Source organism: Coturnix japonica, chromosome 8 (genome assembly GCF_001577835.2).
Source record: "Coturnix japonica isolate 7356 chromosome 8, Coturnix japonica 2.1, whole genome shotgun sequence".
NCBI lineage: Eukaryota > Metazoa > Chordata > Aves > Galliformes > Phasianidae > Coturnix > Coturnix japonica.
The window spans coordinates 20,672,573-20,694,358 of NC_029523.1; the positions used below are offsets into that span (position 1 = coordinate 20,672,573).

General features: G+C 37.4%; 1 protein-coding gene across 7 annotated transcripts in view; it reads right to left on the reverse strand.

Moving 5' to 3' along the window:
• LOC107317605 (BEN domain-containing protein 5-like) overlaps positions 1-21,786 on the reverse strand; it is an 801,512-nt gene that overhangs the window by 485,878 nt on the left and 293,848 nt on the right. For 6 of the 7 annotated variants that reach the window (XM_015870495.2, XM_015870494.2, XM_015870491.2 and 3 more), the window contains exon 5: positions 3,891-4,107. In XM_015870495.2, the coding sequence (XP_015725981.1) occupies positions 3,891-4,107 (217 nt within the window). Of the gene's footprint in view, positions 1-3,890; positions 4,108-13,956; positions 13,962-21,786 lie in introns of those variants that run through there. The other variant, XM_032446072.1, reaches the window with a different exon arrangement.

Sequence of the window (21,786 nt, forward strand, 5' to 3'; positions counted from 1 at the left end):
CGTAATCTAACACTGTACATGGAAATGAGAAATTTAACCTTAGAAAATCTGTGTGTTTTCTCTGCTTTGTGCTTTAAAATGGTCATAAGTGAACAGTTAAAAATGGACCAGTAGAACTGATTAGCTATTTTTACTGGAGAACCCAGTAGTTTAGACGTCAAATAAGGGATATCTGATCAAGGAACCTGCAATATGACATTGGCTGTGCAGTTTTACAGTCCTGGGGCCTGATTCTGATTCACCGTGATACCACTATGTGAAGTAACTGACATAAATTAAAAGAATACACTGAAGTGGTAGAGTTTCAGAATGAAGCACCTTGTGCTTCAATCTGTTTAACTCAGTATCTCAAGTCTGACTTTAGAGATTGGCTCACTTACAGGGCTCTGCATTAGACATATTGCCTTCTTGTTTTAAAATATGTATGTTTAATATTTAATTTAACAGAATTCCATATACTAGTGCCTGTGTACTGCGGAAATCCCTTTGAGGCTCGTGGTTTTTATGTGCAGTTGCAATACTCCTCAAGCATAATTTGGTAGCACCATTGCCTAATGGGCTGAAAGGAAGTATCTGTCTACAATTAATCTTATCTGTCTTTGAAGCGAGCAATAAAAACATCACCAAGCCAGTCGCAATTTGTAGGAGCCAGCCTCACCAATACTTATTTAATTTAGTATGTGTGATAGTGTAATGCTAGTAGAGGTACAGGTCTCATCAATCGTCCACACACTTCAACTATATACAGTTAACTTAGACCACCATCTCTAATGATACTCAAATGCTTTGCCAAGTCTCCAGTGCTGTTTATAACGCTACATATACAGATTATATAAGTAGTAGAAATTGAGCTTGTGTTTATATTTTCAAATAAAATAATGAATTATTTTTCATTATAGTATGCTGTACAGTATTGCCTAATATCTGCCAAGATGACAGACTCATCCATAACGTGCACAGAAAACAACTGCACAATCTTTTTTGAATGCTTAAGGATTTTGAACGCATGATCTGCTGGGACAATCCACACAAAGTCTGAACTTATCTACAGGCAACAGTGGCAGAATGAAAACAGCAGTTTAAATGACACCTGGGTGGCCATCATAGTTAGCTTGCAGGGGAGACTATTTTCGAGATCATTTGGCACATCCAGAATGTGGGATAGCTCTCTGAAGTAAAGCATTTAAACATTAAAAGGTCAGAAGCAGAACAGCTATGTTATCCATTCACACTGGCAATGGGAATCTTTGCCATTTGGCTCTGAACCACTTTGCCATTCTGCATCCTAATGACAATTACATGTCCCACACTGATATTTCACTTTCAATTTTCATAGAATTAGTGAAAGCATTTAAGGAGTTAATGGAGGCATAGTACTTTCTTTGGAGAAAATATGAAATTAGATTAGAAATTAGATTGCCTTGAAAACATTACATGCAGGAAAATGTGCACTCAGAAAGCCTTCAGGAGCAATCATCTGAGCATGGTTTCTTGTGACTAGCATTTCACTGTTCCACTACGAAGGAAAAAAATAATCACATAGATCTGTGGCAAGATTCTGTTGTCTACAAGAGGCACAGTTCAAAACTTCATAATCCAGGAGAACTTAAATTGTTCCAAACCATTCTCCATCCTCACAACCTTAAACTAACAAAGGGAGCTGTAAAATCAGCTGGAACAAACAAAAGGCACCAATAACTGCGTGGCATTCAACAGATATTCTACAGTCTTCCCCTAACATGCTGCCGTGATTCAGTCCCACACCCAACAGAAGGACTTCAGAGTTTGTCCTCAGAAGGCATCTTTAATTTTCCATCCACCATGTGCTACCAGGGGTATCGTACCTTCACCAGGAATAAAGCTTTTAAAGGCCTCGTTATGCCAATCTGATTCATCTTATCTTACGTAAGGGGGCCAGTGCGGAGATGGAGCTCTCTTTTTCAGCTCTAAATCTATCCTATATGGCACGCAATTCTCTAAAGTACAGTCAGCTTCTCCTTTGATGAAGTACTGTGCAGTGAAGACTGAAGGAGGCTGTTTTTCACCATTTAAAGATGTATGATAGCAACAAAGCTCTATGTTAAAATATTTAGCTCACAGAGAACTTATGGAAATTGTCTATTCAAGCTCAGCAAAGACATTAAATTACCAAGCTGTTCTAGGACAGTTGTGTGTGGAGAAAAGCCAGAAATGCTCTGAGATTGCAATGTTACTCACAAAGATTACAGCATGAGCCTGATTCAGAAGATTTTTATACATATCAGCATGGTGAGCTGCAAAATGTTACCATATCAATTTCTGCAAAACATACTGTGTGTGTACATATAGATATAAAATCAGGACTTGTACACAGCACATTTCCTGCCACGTTTTGAACGGCATCTGTTTGTTTAGTTTGCTGAAATATGAAAAATAATATTTAGCAACTACTGGCAACACAATGTTAACACGATTTAAGAGTTTAGCTCTGTCTGTCAAAATGCAGATAAAAGACAAATCCTTCTATCTCAGTGTTTTAATCAGTCAGATCAGGGTTTTGATGAATATGCAAATGCGACTGTTTATATACTATTTTCAGAGTGAAAGGAAACAAATTTGATTTCATTATAGAATTAATGATAGCTCTGTCCCCTAAGATTAATGAGTAAAACCCTACACACATTAAAATGATAGCGCTCCTTCTTCCCATCCTCTGAAGATTTTACTTCTTTTTTCCTTTTTTTTTTTTAATTAAAAAACAAATATCTTCATGCCTTTATAATTGTTTGTCCCCCTAATTGGAATGATTAATCATTAATGTCAGTTCAGAGATACACGACAGTCATCTTTAGAGCACAATCTGTGCTTAAAAGACAAAAGGGTTAAGAACAAAATTTTCTTGTTAATTTTGGATTTGCTCTTCTCTGTAGGTTGAACAATGAGTTTTATGACACATAAGGAACTCAACGACCTGACCTAATGGTGGGAACTTGTTCTTTATTCCAGAGCGGGTTATTCATGTGATTTTCTTCTCATTTTCACAATATATACTGGGATTCTTTTTCAAGCCTGAGCTGCCAGGATCAGCAGCCTTCATAAAAACTGCAGCTTTCGTTTTCTGACACACGGATACACTACAAGTTTGGACCAAATCAAATCTCAGAGAAGAGATTAAGACTGTGGAACATGTGCACTGCCATGTCGGAGAAAACAGAAGGGAAAAAAAGAAATAATCAATTTCTTTTCTTAATTTGAAGATTTCTGAATTGATATGGCAGTGGCTGAGTCATGATTTCCAAATCTTCAGGACAGGAAACATTTCAGAGAAAGGCTGTAGCAAATTCTGTTCAGCCTTACCATAAAACATCCTTCCTGCACCAGAACTGTCATATTTCATTTTCGTGTGGGCACTACAGTCTATATATTGAGAGCACTAAACCCCTTTCAGCTAAATATACCAAAAGCAAATATTCTTAGGACTAAATAAAATAAGTTGCTTTTAAAATGTTTTTGCATTACTTTACCAAGAAAAGCTATATTCTCATTCCAAAGACGCTTATTTCCTTTTGAATAGAAAAGCTTTTTCCATAAAGACAAATGGATAGAATACTCCAAAAATCACATTTCTTCAATAAAGCTGTTTCAGTTCCATCCTTTAGAGGTCAATTGGATCCTACATAGAAATTTTAGCATTGCCTTGCATATTACAAAGGAAATAGTTTACATGAAATTAAATTAGCATTTGTCTATATTTCATCATGTGGATAAAGCTACTCTATGTGTCATTGACAACAGTAAAACAAATATGAGTGCACACCTCCCTTTGCAGGTATGACTATTCTCTGTAAGCACATAAAAGCAAGCATCCATAATGAAGCCTGCTGGCTTTGGCAAAAATGCTTATTACTTACCACACTGAGTCCTAGCAGTTCTCTGCAAAAATAATCCATGTTCCTCCTCTGTAGGTTGTCAAGATAGTGCTGAAGGCGTGTATAGGTGTAAGGGTAGCAGTAAGCAAATTGATAAGTGTCATTCTCACGGTCAAAGCAAAAAGCAAATGACATGACATAGTTCTTCCTGTGGTCCGGACAGCGATAGTAATATACGTTTTTAGAGGGTATTCTTTGCCTAAAAAATAAAAGCAACATATATAAATCAACATATATATGCTCATAAGAAATCCGAACTAAAATGCTGTCTGAGATTCCTAATTCCTCTCATGTAAATTAAGTGAATTAATTTTAAATAATGTGGATCCCAGAGCCTGTATTTCAGAGCACTCACACACAAATTCCATGCTTGGGCCTGTGCTAGGCATGGCTGCTGTGCCAGGTCTAAGCTTGTAGAGCCACTATAGCAAAAGAGAGCTACACACAGCCAGTCAAACAAAAACCCAGGAAGTGATGAAGATGCATAGGCAGCCGAACTGTGTGTTCCTTTGCTATCAAGGTTGTGCAAACTCATAGTGTTACAGAGGTTTCAGCCAAATTTCTGGCTGGAATGTGGCTGAACCTTTTCACACAGGTCTGGTTCGTCCATGCACAGGCAAGGCATAATTGGTAAAGGTAGTACAAGTATATAAGCAGTACATAGTATAATAAATGCATGATATACATGTAGGCACTAAGGAGTTATCCCTCTTAGTAGTCAGGGGATGTATCAGCACCTAGCCAATGAATGGAAGAAGAGAGAAATTCTTAAGGGAAAATAAAAACAAGCAAATAAACAAAAAATTAGGATTGGGAAAATAACCTAGTCCTAAGTTGGAAAGTGAAAGAAGAAAGGGTATTTGGTCCTGTTCCAAATTAGATTGCTGCCCTCCTTGAGAGTTCTGGCTTATAATGCTGACATGATAAAACTTAATATACATGATGGTAAATAATTACAGTGCAGACATTTGTCATTGCTATTAAGCTGGTATCTGTTTAAAGAATAAAAAATATCTGCCTGACATCTTTCACACAACTTGAGTTATTCTTTAATTTCTCGAAGGAAATGAGTAATCTTTCAAAGGTGCATCAAAAACTGTTTCTATGAACCAGAAGAGTTCAATATTTCTATTTGCATCCCTTCTTCATTACATGGATGGATTTTCCACCTTTATTTAGGCAAGAGATTCTATAGTCATGCCATGTACTTGTAATTTGATGTAACTAACTTACCAGTCCTGTTTGGCAACAAAACACTACGGTCCTGCAGACTCTAACTGATTCAATTACATAACATTATAAACGAGTCTCATCTAATGATTGGAACAGATCTCAGCTGAACTAGGATCACAGTGAGGGAAAACGTAATAAGATTTACAGACAGCAGTAGTAATGCATCTCTTTGTAATAGTTCCGAGAATTTGGTCTACTGCAGAGCATCAGTTATGGCCTTTCACTGCTAATATGGAATGGAGGACAAAAGCCTCTCATTATGCAGAAGTACGCTTGCCAGTGAGCAGCAGTTAAGGAATCTGATCAGCAAGAATCAGGAGCTACAAAGAGAAACATAAAGGAGTTGAGATGTTCTTGAAAAAGTACAATAAAAAGCCAGTGATGCAGTCAATTAGACTTGAAATAAGAATTTATCTGCTGCTTGTATGACTCTAGTTCTTGAACTTTCTGGGCTTCAAGAATTTCCTTCAGCATTTTTTGTTTTAGATAAGATATTTGTTTCTCATGAACATCTGAAAATGATTGTTTAAGCCACAAATGAAAAAGATAGAGGGACAAAAAAAAAAAATCATATTTTTTTTAAGTAGCATTAGGGGGAAAATGTCACCAGCTATGTGCATGCAGTGCCCTAACCTAATAGGTTTCTCCAGTATCTTAACATATTTCTATCATTCACCCTTACTCCAGAGTGCTATAGGACATCCCTCATTTGAGCTCAAATCAAGCAGATGATATGGCACTGGGTAAATGTATTCTAGCTCCCAGTCCTCAAAACGTAATGCAAGTTTAAACAGTATGTTGCTGAGTTGTTGAACTTTATTTGTTTCGAAATTAGCATGGGAGAAATAATAAAGGACAAGCCTCACTTTATGAAATAAAAAATTCATGTAAAATGTGACCAATAGCAGGAAAGTCAAGATTTTAGAAAGGCTAATGCTAATTGAAATTCATCTGCTGATAGTTAATGTTTAAATGACACGTAGTTCTCCTTGGTTCAATAACTTTCTACTTTTAAGCAAGTTGAAGACAACTTTGTTAAAGTATTAAAGGCACTTTTGATATTTCGTTCCCTCCCTCCTTCATTATAGAAGCTAAGCATCTGTTTTATTATCCACTTTGACACATCACTTTATGGCTGCATTTGGCTATTATGGCTAATCTTGATGTCTAGGACATCTGGTATTGACATTTCACTATCTGGTGTCTGACACAACAGCAGAAAGCATGCTCAGTTCCTAGGTTTAAATTCACCCTCTCAGGGCAGGAAGTGCCCAAACTCTTAATTCAAGCCATATCTTCAAAAAATAATTATAATAGTACTCCTGTCACTGCTAATCTATTTTTATCTCTCCTAGCACTTTGTCACTGCTAATCTATTTGTGAGTCATATAGAGAAAGAGAGTTAGTGTTTAGATACCAACAGCACATCTTTACACACGGGAACCTAATCAGATTGAGATCTTATCAGGGAATTAAAGGGAAAAAAAAAAAAAAAGACCAGGGGTGGGGGAGGAAGAGAAAAAGAAAGAAAAGGGACATAGTGCTAGATATCACCAACTGAGTTTTTTGATAACGAAAAGACATTGCTCAGTTCTTGAATTAACCTTTGTGTCCTAGACGCACTATTGTTTACTCTTTCCCTTTTTTGTTCTATGCCTTCTGGAAAAGGACACCCACACACTGTGGCAGCAGCTGCTCCTATTAATTTAAAGCTATTACAAAAATTAAAATTAAACCCAATTACTTTGGCTGGTTTATAGCTGGGGAACGGCTTAGTCTGATTGTTCCCTCTGGTTATGGACAAAAACAATATTCCTACCTAAAGGCAGCTGCCAGTGGAATACTAATGTATGTGGGCCTGGCAGGGACAGATCCAGACTACGGAGTGTTACTGCATTTCTTACCAGAGGAAAATATCTTATCGTGGATCTGGAGAAATGCACCAACTTCTTACACCGTGAGTCACAATGAAGTTGATTTGTAGTTAGAGGTAGGAAAGCAAAACGATAGTGGAAAGCTTAATACTCAGATTTGTCATTTGCATTTCCAGGCAGCTCGCGCAAAGAAATGCACCCTGCTAATTGATACACAACTGCCTGGATTTTCTCGCTTCTGAGCAGTTATTTAAAGGAGAACCACCCTGATTCCAAGCACAGACACAGAGCACAACATGCAAGCAAGTCACTTCCAGTCTGTCTTCAGAAATGCATTCACAGAAATGAAGCTTAATATTACACATCATTTTGAAACAAATTCAGACTGCTTGGATCTTATCTGACAAGGAAGCTGTCCCAAGCCAGCAGACATGCTACTCTAAGCATGCAACTACATGTGCTCTTCCTATATGCTTTCTTCACTGCTGTCACAGAATCACAGAATTGTAGGGGTTGGAAGGGATATCAAGAGATCATTGAGTCCAACCCCCCTGCCAAAGCAGGCTCCCTACACCACGTCGCACAGGTAGGCGTCCAGGCGGGTCTTGAATATCTCCAGAGAAGGAGACTCCACCACCTCCCTGGGCAGCCTGTTCCAGTGCTCCTCCACAGGTCATGGAGTCACAACATAAGCCACACTTTGGCAGAGTGCAGTAAAATCAAACTTGTTAGTTTATCAGCAAACTGAGGTCCTTGTTCAGAGTCAAATCCCTGGTAACATCAGAAGCCCCAATATTTTACCCTTTGCTACTATAGTAGACAGTAAGGAGCACTATGCATAACCCTATTGACTCCACCCAAAATACTAGCCATAGTATTTGGACGTAGATGTCCCTTTTATTAACTGTAAGAAATTCATCCAACTCTGGAGAAAATATAAAGAAGTCAAAAATGTACCGCAAACTTTTCTTCTGGAGGCTGCCTTTTTAAACTACAGGCCTTAACAAGTCCTTTCTCTGTTGGTGTAAGCCATTACCTTCTATCTTGCTTATTCTTGTTGACAAATGGAGCCAACTATTTTCAGAATTCCTGGTGAACTTGTGACAAAATAAGTTGATAGGTCTTTTTTTCTTGCACAGAATTTTGTATTTGATTTGCAGAGCTTGGAGTGACTGAATATATCAGGTGATGTTCAATATTTTTTGCAGAAAACTGAATGGGTTTTGGCATAGTTCAGTTTCAAACACTGCAAACCATGTCCTGCTTTTATTCTTGTATAAAAAAAAAGTAAATTTTTGTTAAAAAAAAGGAAATCTAGACATTAAGCATACAGTAATTCAAATAATAATGAACTGATCCAAGACTGCTTGTATTCTTTATAACTTCAAATGGAAAACATTGAGTTTTTCACTGTATTTTTTTTCTTAAGCTTAATTAAATAAATGACCACAATAAGAAGGCACATGAATTAATTAATTAATTAATTAATTTTTGGAGGGTGGATATCTGCATTTTAAACATTCATAGTAAATATGTCATTTAGAATACAAAAATCAAAACTGAGAAATAGGTTCGTGTGAGAAAATGTGCAAATAACTCTCCATATTTCATACATGCTTGGATACTTTCAAGGGGAATGTATTAAGAAAGGTTTTTAACAAAACTGTATCTCCTTTACAGTGCAGTGTGAAGTAAAATTGAGCAAAGAGAAATAATAAATAGAATGTAGCAGCGGGAAATGTCCTTTGTCCTGTGTTTGTGGAATACCTTACAGAAACTTGTTCCCTGCCCATGGGCCAGTCTTCTAGGTCCCATGATAATAGCAGTCACCAAAAAATATAACAAAACTACTTTACATAAAACCAGAGGGAAATAGCAGAAGTCATTACTCTTAAAGGTGACAAATAATGGCTGAGGAAAGTGCATACCTTGTGGGAAGCATAATGAAGCAGTGCATTAGGGTCAGCAAGTGAGCCGATCAGCATCATGAGATATACAGCAATGCTGAAAACCTGTTCTTGGGCTCTGCCAAAAATGAAATCATCACCCTTTGACTCACTAAAACAAGCATAACATTATAAGTGGGAAAGCTGCTAAATTATGACCTGGCAAGTAATAATCTTTTAAAAATAACTGAATGACTCTTTTAAGCAGTTTCACATAACACATGACAACACTGATAGAGCTGTTGTTTCAGGGTCTCCAAATCTTAACATGGTTTTTTGGAGGTTCTTTTCAGTGTTGCCTACCACTTATAGGTCTGTGTTACCTAAATACAAAATTTAGTCTCTGAGGTCCAGACTTGACACAGGGACGACTTTAGACAAAACACTTTCATATATCTTAGGGGAGCTTTTGGTTGCCAGCAAAATCCAAAGTCTTTTATGAGAAGCAGGTACAAGGGGGGTCCCTGATAGCAGAACAGCAGACTTACTTCTATGCACCCTCCTACCTACGTTATAACCAAAGCTATACTCCCTCTTCCATCTTTTGTTTATTCCGTCCAGTTGCTAAAGATCACACTGTAGTGACTTTCCTCAGATCCACTGGTTCAAATACTGTAATTATTCTACAGAAACTCTGTTTTAAACCACAGGGATAATGAATGGTGCTGGTATTCTCTTTGCTGTTAAAATATGATTTGCCTACTGACCGCAGGTGTTCCAGCCATGTATTGCCTCAATAGCAATATCTCTACACAGTGCTTGTAAAAAAAGAATGAAAAAAAAGCTGACTTCCCACAAAAATATTTAAGCAAGGAAAGAGCATCGTGGAATTAGCCATACATGCACTGTGATCATTTGAAGAGGTAATACATATACAAACCAAAGAAGCAAGAGCTAGCATTTCTGTCCCAGAATGCTTCTCCTGGGAAAGAAACAAACACAGCTTTAAAATAAGTAATTTATGAGATATAAGTTGCAGAAAAAAATTAATAAGTACTGGATGAGGTATGGAAAACAGGAAGAAACCATCTCTGAATGCTGTACCACTGCAGTTACAGAGTTGGAAATGTGGAAACAAAAAAGGAGCTCTTTCAGAAGCAATTAAAAAATATATATATCTACAAATACTGCTCAAGAAGTGGAGAGATTTAAAGGAATTAAGTCAATATGAATAATGTTGTACTAGAAAAGGTGAGGACAAGAAATGCCCCACCTCCACATATAAATCTGAAAACCACATGGCAATGCTTGTCCTAGCTATGACCTACACCAGACTGTCTAGCCATAAAAGAAGTCTACTGACAGCTTCAGAATACAATTTGGGTATACCAGCATCAAAGAGGAATGAGAACATGTAAAGAAAAAGAAAACATATCACTGGCTAGACCAGAAGTAAAAACAGGTTGGAAAACTGAAGGAAGAAGACAACACCAGTACGCTTTAGGCAAGTCAGATTCAAATTGGCCAGAAACAGGATACGGGAATGACTTCAAAATAAATGACTTTTTCCTATACAAAATACATTTATTTCAATTAGATTTTTCTCTGACATTCAGTTCAAAGGAATACTGGAGAATTCCACTAAACAGTTTAGCCTTCACCATAGTATTTCAGTCTCTTCACATTCAAATTCAGCATTTTACCCCTTTATTATTTCTTGTTTCTACTACATCCTGACTTACAACCCCTCCAGATTACATTGACTGGAAAATGTATATTTACAGGATAATACTGACTAAAAATCAAGTCCCTGCAATGTTTGGAGCATGTGTGGCCCTGGGAACAAGGGACCAACCTCAATCCCAAATTCAAGTCCCTGAACTATACTACCAGTAGACCACTGGGTCAGCTCTAATAGCCTCTTAGCCTCAATTACCTAATTAGCCTTTTCTTCTCTCTCTTCTTCTCTCTTTCCCATCTGCTCATCTATTCCCACCACTCCCTGTTCTTCTGCAAGAATAATTTTTAAAATCTATGTTAACTTCATTTAGGTTATTCTCAGGTGACTTCTCTTCTATGCAGGAATAATTTATAAGTCTCTTAAGAGCCTCAACTTGAGGAATTATTTCAGTAATGTTTGAATTCTGAAATCCATGTTAAAAATGTTGATGATTTCTCAGCTTAAATACAAAGCTGAGATTGTTAATTTATGTCATTTTGATGTGACATTTAACTAACTACCAAAAGAAGGAAAATGGATGTGAAATAGGTTTTTACCAGTGGTACCCTGGTTACTGAGCTGTCATTAGGAAGCTTTGAAGCCCTCTGGAAACCATAGTCATATCAACCTGTATTATTTCTGTTAAGGAACAGAGTACCATTATGAGTAGATGATGTATGGACAGGATAAAGACAAAAGAAAACAGGAAATTGTCACCACAGATCAGACTTTGTTAGCTCGGCAAACTTACCCATAATATTGCGCTTTATCCTATCCACTGTCTCCACACAATGAAGCCTGAGTTCAGTAATTCATTTTTAATGTCCCATTTCTTACGCCTTCTAGCACCTTGTTCGCTTTTTCCACCATAACAGCATCTCAAATGGCTTCTGTTATGGAACTGCCACCAGCAATATTCAGTTTTTTCCCTTCAGTTAGAGGATAAGAATTTTGTTTTGCCTCCTCCACACACAAACTTTTCATTTATCAGGACTGAACTTTGATTCGAGTTCTTTAGATCATTCACAAGTTTCTAACAGTGTGCTACAGCACTAAATTACTTATGGTAAGTAACTGCATCATTTCTAAGTGTTATATCCCATCCTTCACCTCTCTCCCTAGATCATTAATAAATATATTTAGCATATGACCTGATAGATAACTGTAAGGAACGCAGCTGCTAGCCTTTTATGGTGATGAAAACTGCTCGCTTAGCCCTCTGCCTTTTTGTCTCCTTGTCGTTTCTTGATCTATGACGATACTTGCCCTGCCACCATATGTGACTACTTAGCCTTTGTAGCAGTGTCTTGTGACAGACTTTGTCACCAGCTTTTAAAAAGTCAAAATCCATTATATCAGGCAGCTCTACCCATAAGCCCAGTTGCTGAAACCTAAAGGTGAGGAAAACCTTCCCAAGAATTCCCAGGGGAAAAGGGTGTGTCAGCATCTGATAGAATCAAAAAGACATAAACAGAAAAGACCGATAGACAAGCCAGAAACACTTTCTTTTTTTATGTATTGTAATTATATTTCTGTTAGAAAATGTTACTTCGTTACACAGAGAAAGGGTAGGGAATTCTAAGCCAAATAAACTCTATCCCTCTATCAAACTGAACCATTTCAGGCAGATAGATAGATAGATATAGATGGATAGATAGATAGATAAAGATACATATAAAGATACATATAAAGATATTTAAAATAATAAAAACAAGCTGGGGGGGGGGGAAGCATCACATCAGGTTAGCACATCCCATTTTACTTGACTACCTGACAATGGCAGCTGTTCTTGAGATGTGAATGAAGGCAGATGAAAACAAGCTGGTGAACTAGTATTTGTATTGCTAGAAAAAGACAATAGCCAAATTTATATTTCAGAAAGTGGTTGCTGTTATTCCGGGCATCTAGCTTGTCAGACTCCTCTTTTCTCCTCTTTATGAAACATTTTATTATGCCATCTGATTCCTTTGCAAGGGGGAAAACTTCACTCACTGAGCACCAGAAATCTCAGTTCTGGTGTCCCCAAGAAAGGGATGATGTCAGCATGCTCACAGTGACCACTGTAAATCCAAAACTGGGTCACTGTTGCTGTCAATCAAGTACAGGGAAAAGGGTTATCTAATTCTTTTTGTTCTCTTTTTATTCTTTATTCTTTCCCACATGGCTATGAGAGGGCATTGTCTGAGGCACAGTGCTGGGCAAGAGGGACTTGTGGTCCAATCAGGCATGGCCATGCCCATTTCTTTTTACAGATACATTCACTAAGTTCAGAGCAGTGTAGCGAGATGTGATTCTTTCTTGCTGAAGCTGTTCTCATTAAAGTCTCTCACATCGTGATCTTCCAGGTGTTTTATTATTCCCTTTTAAATTCCTGTTTCGACCATTTGCAATGTGCAGATGTAATGCTTACTGGTCTAAATATAGGATAAACCCCAGATACTTGCCAACTCTCTGGAACAGAGCTTGGATTTAATGAGACCTCATATCTTTGTTAGCGGTTCGGCTAATTCATTCCTAAGCTTCTTCAAAATTCTTTTATGCATAAATCATGTGGGGCTGATGATTTACTGCTTTTTAATTAATCAATTTGCCCCATCTTCTCAATCTCTTGTACTTCCTCATCTTTATTCCCAGGAAAGAACAGGTCTAAGATAGGTTCTTCCAAAAACTAGTTTGCTATAAAGACTGATTTATGATGTAGAACCACCTGATTTCTTTGCATGAAAGCACATCATTTTATAGCATATACAAGATGTGATAATGTGAGGGCAAAAAATTTAAATTCAGCATTGCAAACTTTTTATTTTTTCCTCAGGCTATGCATCTTGCACAGACACAAATTCTGTTCTCCATTCTCCTCTAATATCTCCTTCGTATTCCATCTTCTCATTTTTGTCTTTACAAAATCCTTATAACACCAGCAATCCTTGATGTTGTCAAAGAACAACTATCTCCAAACATACTGCCTTTTCTCCTACAAGGAAAACCCGTATTTCTCTCTCTTTGTTATTGCCTCTCTCCACACCATTGTTTAGCCTGCTGCTAACAATGCCAACACCGCACTTCTAGGGCTAAACTTGCACTATGCTCTATAAACCCACTCTCAAGTCCTCCGTTCATTTGTTTTGCAGACAGCACTCAGAGCCATCGCATGGAACACAGAAGGGAAAGGGAAAAAAAAAAAAAGTCTTTTTTCATAGCTAAAAGGGAAACAGTAAATACAACAAGCCTCTATCTTCAATGATGAAAGTGAACACATACAACGTAACTTCAGTTCCTTGGTTTACAGACCAAGAGCTAGGGCTTCACAGACACCCTGGCCACCAACTCCACACCATTTTGGTCTCAACCCCTCTCCTCTCTGATGTCATCTCCAGGATAACTCATGTGGATGTCCACTGAGACATTAAAATCTTCATTTACTTAATTCTTTGCAAGCTTATTCACAGTGGTCTTTCTGGCAGCAGATACTGGTTCAGAAATAACCTCATCAGGTTCTTTTCCAAGGTAATATAGATGAACACACTGCAAAGGTGCTGGCCTCACTCTACAGAGGAAATAAAATACAATTCCTTCCTTCTCTCTTTTCAAACATTCCTACTTGCTGACCCATGGAGTGGCATTGATCTAAGAAGAGACTAAGTATCTTGCCCTCCTAGTCACTTCTTATTTACAGTACACATACAAAGATGTAAGAAGACAGAAAGCTGGGAGCGGTGGGACTAGGCAGCCAGAAGCAATTGCACACACATGGGATTTCTCATCCTAAACACCAAGTTAAAAAATGAGATGCTGCAATGGTTGGTGTTGAAGACAGGATGAAATGAAAAATGGTATGTGTTGCACTAATCTTGTTTTTTCAAACTATATGTGTAATATCAGTCAGGTCACTCCAATTTTTCACAATAATAGTTCCAGCATCATTTTTCTTGACAGCCTATCTTTCATATTCATTTGAGGAAAAATCTGTGTTGTTTTCTTTTCCCCTACCTGAACAGTGTCACAAAATGGAGCAACTGCAGACCTTATGCATATTTTAAAGTACTGTCCCACTCACCATGCTGAGTTTGTTTAGAATACAAGAGCATTACCTCTCTTAACCTCATCTGCAATGCTACGCAGATTTGATGAGGAGGCAAAGGGGACAAAGGATTCACTTTGTTAAATTACATAAAGTTTTATTTAGCCTTGGAAGACTTTACACATTTTCTTACTGTTAAAAGTAATGACAGTTCCAGACACATCCCTTCCTCTTTACATCATTATAAAACAACACAGAGGAATGCACGCAGTGCCTACAGGTCATTGAGGATGCTGATACATCATGAGAGTATGGTTATGAACTGCAAATGCAACTTGACTCGTGATATACGAGTCAATGATTACCAGTGCAATGTGGAACTTTGTGTTCTGACAACAAAAGTGTTTTTTATTGTGTTCTCAGGAAATGCAAGCAGTTTAAATAACAGGAGATTCTTTCCCCTCTCTACCACTGAAATAGTCTCCGGATCAAATCTTCAGCATACTCTGGGAAGAGGCTTGGGGAATAATAGCAGGTAGTTTGAGATCCAAGCAATATATATGCACATGCAAAATCTGTGCCTTCAGTGGTTTCTAGGCACACACTGTAGGGCTCCAGAGAGGTTACTCTTAAAATGGCTGTTCAAATGTTTGTATTTCCAGAACCTGATCAATGAGATTATCTAAGCAGATGCTTCAGCTACTCCAGCCCAGGCCCACAACTGCATATTACTAATACCATGTGTGATGCCTGAAGATTTCGGATGAGGAGAAAGTGTGCAGCCAAAACTCTATAAGAGAGTGTTACATTAGAATGTGTAACAGTAAAACTAAGAAAAGGAAATAAAGAATCCAGAGATGTTTGGACAGCCTGTGTTTCTCAACATTTCCTGCACTGATTACCTCTAAAATCCACATGATTGAATTCAAGTCATAAATAGTGGTCTTCAGTAAAAGCTGATGTGAAAAGCCCTACCATCAGTTCTATCAGCTTTGTCTTCCTGTATTGCAAATGAAATATTAGTAAACAGTAGCAATGATCATCAGTTTGTTTTAAGATTTTCATGTTTGACCACCCTTCACACACAACATCAGTCATAATTTCCTGTCTGTTAAATGTGACAAGACTGTACTGAGGTGTTGAATACACATACACACACCTATTAACTCCTATGGTTAGCATTTTGGCAAATTTAGTTATGTAATACTGAAATAAAATTGAAAAAAAAGTAAAGTATTTTAACTGAGATGATATGGAAAGGATGTGGACATGTGTTTTCAAAGGAATGAAGTAAAAGGCCAAGACTTGTTCATAACTAAATAAAACCAAATAACCAAATAAAACTAAATAACTAAAAAAAACCAAATCTGAACACAACTTTTAAGTGACAGTTCCATTCACAGAGTTGCTGTTTTCAACCAGCTACTAGCTCTCAGATACTGCAATACACTGCGGCTTTTAAATGACAAGGCAGTTATCACACTGCCAGCCCATGCAAAACTGCCTATCTCCATTATTATTTTAAAATTACTAGGATTAAATTCAAAGAAGATCATATAAATAGATGCAGAAAAACAACAAGTGTTGTTTTAAGCTGAAATTGCAAACAATGGACAGGAAATTAAATGACCTGAAGAATACATAGGGATACACAAAGCAACAATAACCCATACTTTTTTTTTCACAACTCTGTCTGATGTATGACTGGATGAAGGCTGTGATTTGTCAGATGAATGCTCTGTAACATGGCACAGCATCCCAGAACACAATCAGGGAAAAGCTCTTTAAAACTACTTAAGGAGAAATGCTGCAAACCCAAAAACAAAGCCCCAAGGAAAGACTTGTAAATGCAAAATTTCATACCCATTATACCTGACAAAACAACAAGAACTCTCTGACAGTCGCCTGAGAGAGAAACAATAGATTTGGCAAATTCAAGAAAGGCAAGGAAGGCTGTAATGTTGTTTATTAAAACAAGTTAAACTCAAATATAAATAAATAAGTCCTTTCCAGCCTGAAGTGCTCACGTGCCTTAAAGTTTTCCAATTCTCCCATTTCCTGCAGTTTGTCTTACAAAATACATTACCTTTAACCTATATTCGCTTTCTTATATCCTTTCATCACCATCATTCCAACAACACAGACATGGCAACTTCATGACTCAGCACACTTTGTAAAGGTTAGCTATGCCTTTGATTCCTTTCCAGTCTCTCCTAAGGAACAGCTAAATAACTCATCTTTCACATCTAGTTTTCCTAGAGTCAAGTCTATGTGACTCCTCTTTTCCTTCTGTCACCTTGCTAACATGTTTCTCCAACAGAAAAAGCAAAAACCTATGACAGATTTCAGTTTAGAAACCATAGTACTAACAGAAATACAGTCGTTTCAAACAGCATCTTCAAAACAGAAGTGTTATCAATTTCTTAGAACCCCAAAATCAGAGAAAAGACCTTGCACGTACCTTAAAATCTGGTCTATCTCTTAATTGTTAGGACACATACCTGCAGACATTATTCACTTTGGAATTACTACCTTTTTTGATCTAAAAGTTTTGATCCTTTCCCAAGCTACAAGATGAACACTTGGAACAGCTCACAAAATTGTCAGAGGCAGAACATTGCTGGCCAGCCAGCTGACCATGGAGAAATTCACTTTAAGCTTATAATTAAGACTTATACTAACAGAGACCCATACCTAACTTCAACTCTTACAGGTAATACTAAATAATACCCTAAGCCGACCTAAAAAATGAAATCTTATAAAGCAGTAGTAAAATTAAAGATTCCTTTTACATTTTCTGCTGTGCCTGTCAGACTTGAACACTGCAAATACTCGTACATTAGCATTTAAATGTTTTTATTTCATCTCAGAGAATGACCCTGTTTCTATCAATACCTTGCTCTATCTCACAAGCCTTTTAAGACCAGTTTCACGCATGTAAAGAATAATGAAAAGTTCAGAAATTTATTTTGATTTCCTGCAATATGCTACCCAACAGTTTTCTGTTGTGTTATATGACCTTTCTGCCTAGCTAGTGTTTTGCTATTGATTTTAATTACTCCGTTTAATTTACTGCATGCCAACACAAAGCTGTTTACTCCTACTTGCCAAAATGTTGTCGTAGTCTCCCAGAGGAGGGCAAAATGAGAAAACTGTATATGTTTTACAGTTACATGCTATTCATTATAAAGAATGTAATAGATTCACTTCATATAAATGTCACCGCTCTCACATGTAGCCACTAAACACACTCAAACAACATACAGGAAGGAAAATGTTACGCCCATCAGAGGAGAAGTGGAATATAAAAGCCTTAGTTTATGGAAGACTGCCTCGAAATAGTTTGGATTTTCTGCTTCACCATTCTTCTCCAAACAAGTGAGGGAGTTAATGCCATATGTTCCCTTAAAAATAAACATGCTCCCTTCCCATAAAATCATGGGCAGAAACAAAGAAATTCTGCAGCTCCGCAGTGATTACTGATGGAAGTAAAATTTACCTTGCCTTCATTATAAAACTGTATATGAGGAAGAGGGGAAGCTAACTTCTGCCTGATCTTCTCTGTGTCCATTTGCTCACGTCACATCAAGGAAACTGAAAGTATTACACACTAGAACGAACTGCTTTAGTCAAGGATCCTACAGAGTTTAGCAGAATGTCATTTCAAGGAGAAGGAAGCTTATTTCTGGGATAACGGCCCAGCCCTTTCACCTTTCAGCAGCATACTTACTGGTTCAATTACTCTGTGGGTAGTCATTTAGATCAGTATAGCAGGACTGGAGAAATACTTGACTCTCTGGTCAGGACTCATACTGGAGTCATAGGAGTCTCATTACTCTACTGTAACGGGAATCTAATGAACTTAAGAGATCAAAGTAATTGCCCCAGCTTGCTCCACTGAAGGAGTGAGAATGGCTTTTAGTGCATTTTTGTCATCTCCAATGGACTGACTAAATGTGATAGTTTTCAAACAACAGGTTAACTACCATCCCTTTGATTTCAACCATATTTAAAAGCAGGACACTCTGATTATGACGCTGCATTATGAAAGCTTCACCAATTTTGCTCAATCAGAGACTGTTCTTGTGGAATTACAAGATCTTTGAACAAAATTAAATATCAAAACAATAATGGCTAAGACAATTAAAATTCCTCTGCTTGCAGTGAGAGATAATCTCCTGCAGAACCTTTGAAACCTATTTTTTGAATTGGTGGAAAAAACTGCACAAAGTACACTGAAAATCTGTAAAAACACAACTTTTTCGTGTTACATTTGTTTATTGTGAGGGGTTTTTTTTTACAACATCATTCCAAAATTAGAAATTTTAACCTGTGAATCTCACCACTACAAAACACCTCCGTAAATACTAACAAAGACAAATCCTCAAAGCAGCACCTGTTCAAAACCATAATGATTCATGTTGAAAATATCCATCGTTCAAACGTTCCTAATGACCCTGATGTCAGCCATAAGCTATGCAAGTCCTCCCTAAAATCTAGCCCTAGGTTTGCTCAGTACAAGAACAAGTTTTCTTGAAAGCCTCCACAAATCTGCCCAGAATTGTAATGAAGCAGGAATGCTTGCAGTTACTTTGATTTTCTTTCATTGTGCTTTGTACATCTGTAAGATCAAAGTGGTTTTGTATGAGAGACTCTTAGAACACTGGATGGTTGTTTAGAGCTAAATCTAAAAAACAATAGCAGATCTAAATAAAGTATGTATTCTGCCTATCCAATACACAAAAAGAGACACCTCTGAATCTGATTACACTACAGTCAGCACTGATGGTAAGAGGCAATAGAAAACACCAGGGGTGCGGGCATTTCATATGCTTTGCTCCTCTACAGCTCATGATCCTCTACAGGATCATAGGACAATTCAGATTGAAAGAGGCCTCAGGAAGTCATCAGATTCAATCAAGGTCAGTTGTGAAAAGACCGAGATGCTCAGAGTTTTATTCAGTCAAGTCTTGAAAACCTTCCCAGATAGAGACTGCACAACATCTTTCAAGCAACTTTCCAGCGCTTGACAGTGCTTTCACTATGAGGACAGTCAACTTTAATGTTGCATGCTGCTGCTTCCTGTCGTATATGCATAATGTCCTTGAACAGCTGAAGGGAATTAGACACTTCCAACTTAAAGTAGGGACTTGGAGACTATTCCTTTTTTCTAACACACAGACCCTGGAGACAGCAGAAGTGTATTGTCATTAGTTAGGCCAACAATTAGGAGACCTTCTGCCCAAGTGGTCTCCAGGGAACAGAGCAGTCAGTCTGCCACCAGGTAGGCTAAGATGGGAATGGCCTCTCTCCTTACGCACATGGCTTCATTTTGCAGTAAGGGTTAAGAGACTTGTTGGAAAGACATAGTTCAGCAGCCCAGTGGAAATCACCTGCACTGAGAGAATTTGGTAGGATTCTCTCTCAAGCCACCATATAAAGTCTAGGAAATTTCTGTGCGCTGATGACACTCATCAGATCAGGCACCACAGCTGGCTAAGGAATACCCCACTTACAGGTCTTCTCAGCACACACTGTTTAAAACTCAGCTACTGATATTGTTATGACTGAAGTGCTTACGGATATAATCCAGACATGAAACTAGCGTAAAGGAAAACCGTAAGTGAAAACACAGGATCTTACAGACCACAAATGCTTGCAAAGCCAGACAGCAGCTCTATAAGGATTTTGGAAACTTTACTACTAACAAGGGTTTCAAGAACTGCATTCATGCAGGGTGCTCAATCACATCCCTGTAAAGAGATCCATCTTCTCGGTAAGACAACTAGTAAACATTTCCCATACTAAAATGGTAGCAGTACCACAACACAGTGGATTTAGGGCATGCTAACAAATTCTTTTGAAAAGATTAAATACACAAATATGAGGGGGAAAAATAGAATAAAAAATAATCCCATATTCAAAATGTTATTCCCAAATTCTCCAGGTGGCACTGTGTACAAAATTATACATATAAACTTAATTATTAGTCTTCCAATATCCAGCATACAGCATTATTAAAAAAGTTAAATCTGAAAACCCAGTAGGTGTAATGCTTCCTGTCATTACACCAATCTAAAAGAACTCTACCCATAGGTTGTTTTATGATGTCTTGAAAGTAATTTCATCTTTCAAGGTCCTGCTTTTAAACGATCACACTGCCATTTATTAAGATACCTCAAACCAGATATCACATATATTATTACATTTAAAACTGTGAGTTTGTCAAGGAAGTTTTTTAAAAGGTGCTTTATATCTTTTCACTTTTAAAAAGATAATAGCCTTTTTTAGAGGTTCAGTGAAGTAAGAGTCCTCGATCCTAGGAGACCAGTGGAAGTTGTCCACTGTCTGACAATACTTAATGGATCACAGCTATGAAGTTCTGAATAGCACATAGACTAATAATGAAATTCTAACATGACATGGCTTTTTTCTTTATTTCCTTTTCTTTTTCTTTTTTTTTTAAACTAAAATTAGTACTTTTCCCTTGAAAAAACATTACAACATTTCCCCATTATTTCTTACAATAAATCAACCATCATCCATTAGTAGCTTGGTGACCTTTACAACTTTTGAGCCCAGAATTTCCATATGAATGGGCCATGTTTTTTCTCACAATAACCCCAATTCTCTCTCCTTGAATATGCTTGCCCCTAGTGCTACATTAGCTAATTCTTCCAAGAAGCCAGCTAGCAGGACCACAAATTGGCAGTTCAAAGATCATCCCCAAACTGATGCCTCCTCAGTGGCTGCATGAGATGAGCAAGGACTGAGATATTTTTTTTTAATTCAGATTTTGTGTTCTCTGCTGCCAAGAAAATTATTCTTTATGACCTTGTAACATGTGAACACCTATATTATACAGCTTCTAGTAGCTATTCTGCTAACGTCTTGATTTTTAAGATTTGAACTCCTGGTTTTACTACATTTTTAAAATACATTGGACTACTTTATTTATTCTTCTCTTCCTTCCTCATAATAATACCCTAGATACTTGAAAATGGTATCATTTTTCTTACATGAAATCAGGCTTTCTGCAAGAATTTAGCTCTCTAGCTTGACCTTCTGGTCTTCTTTAGCATTTGCATTTTATAGTTAGAAGATATGGATCTCTTATTTTAACTGGAATACATTTTATTATACA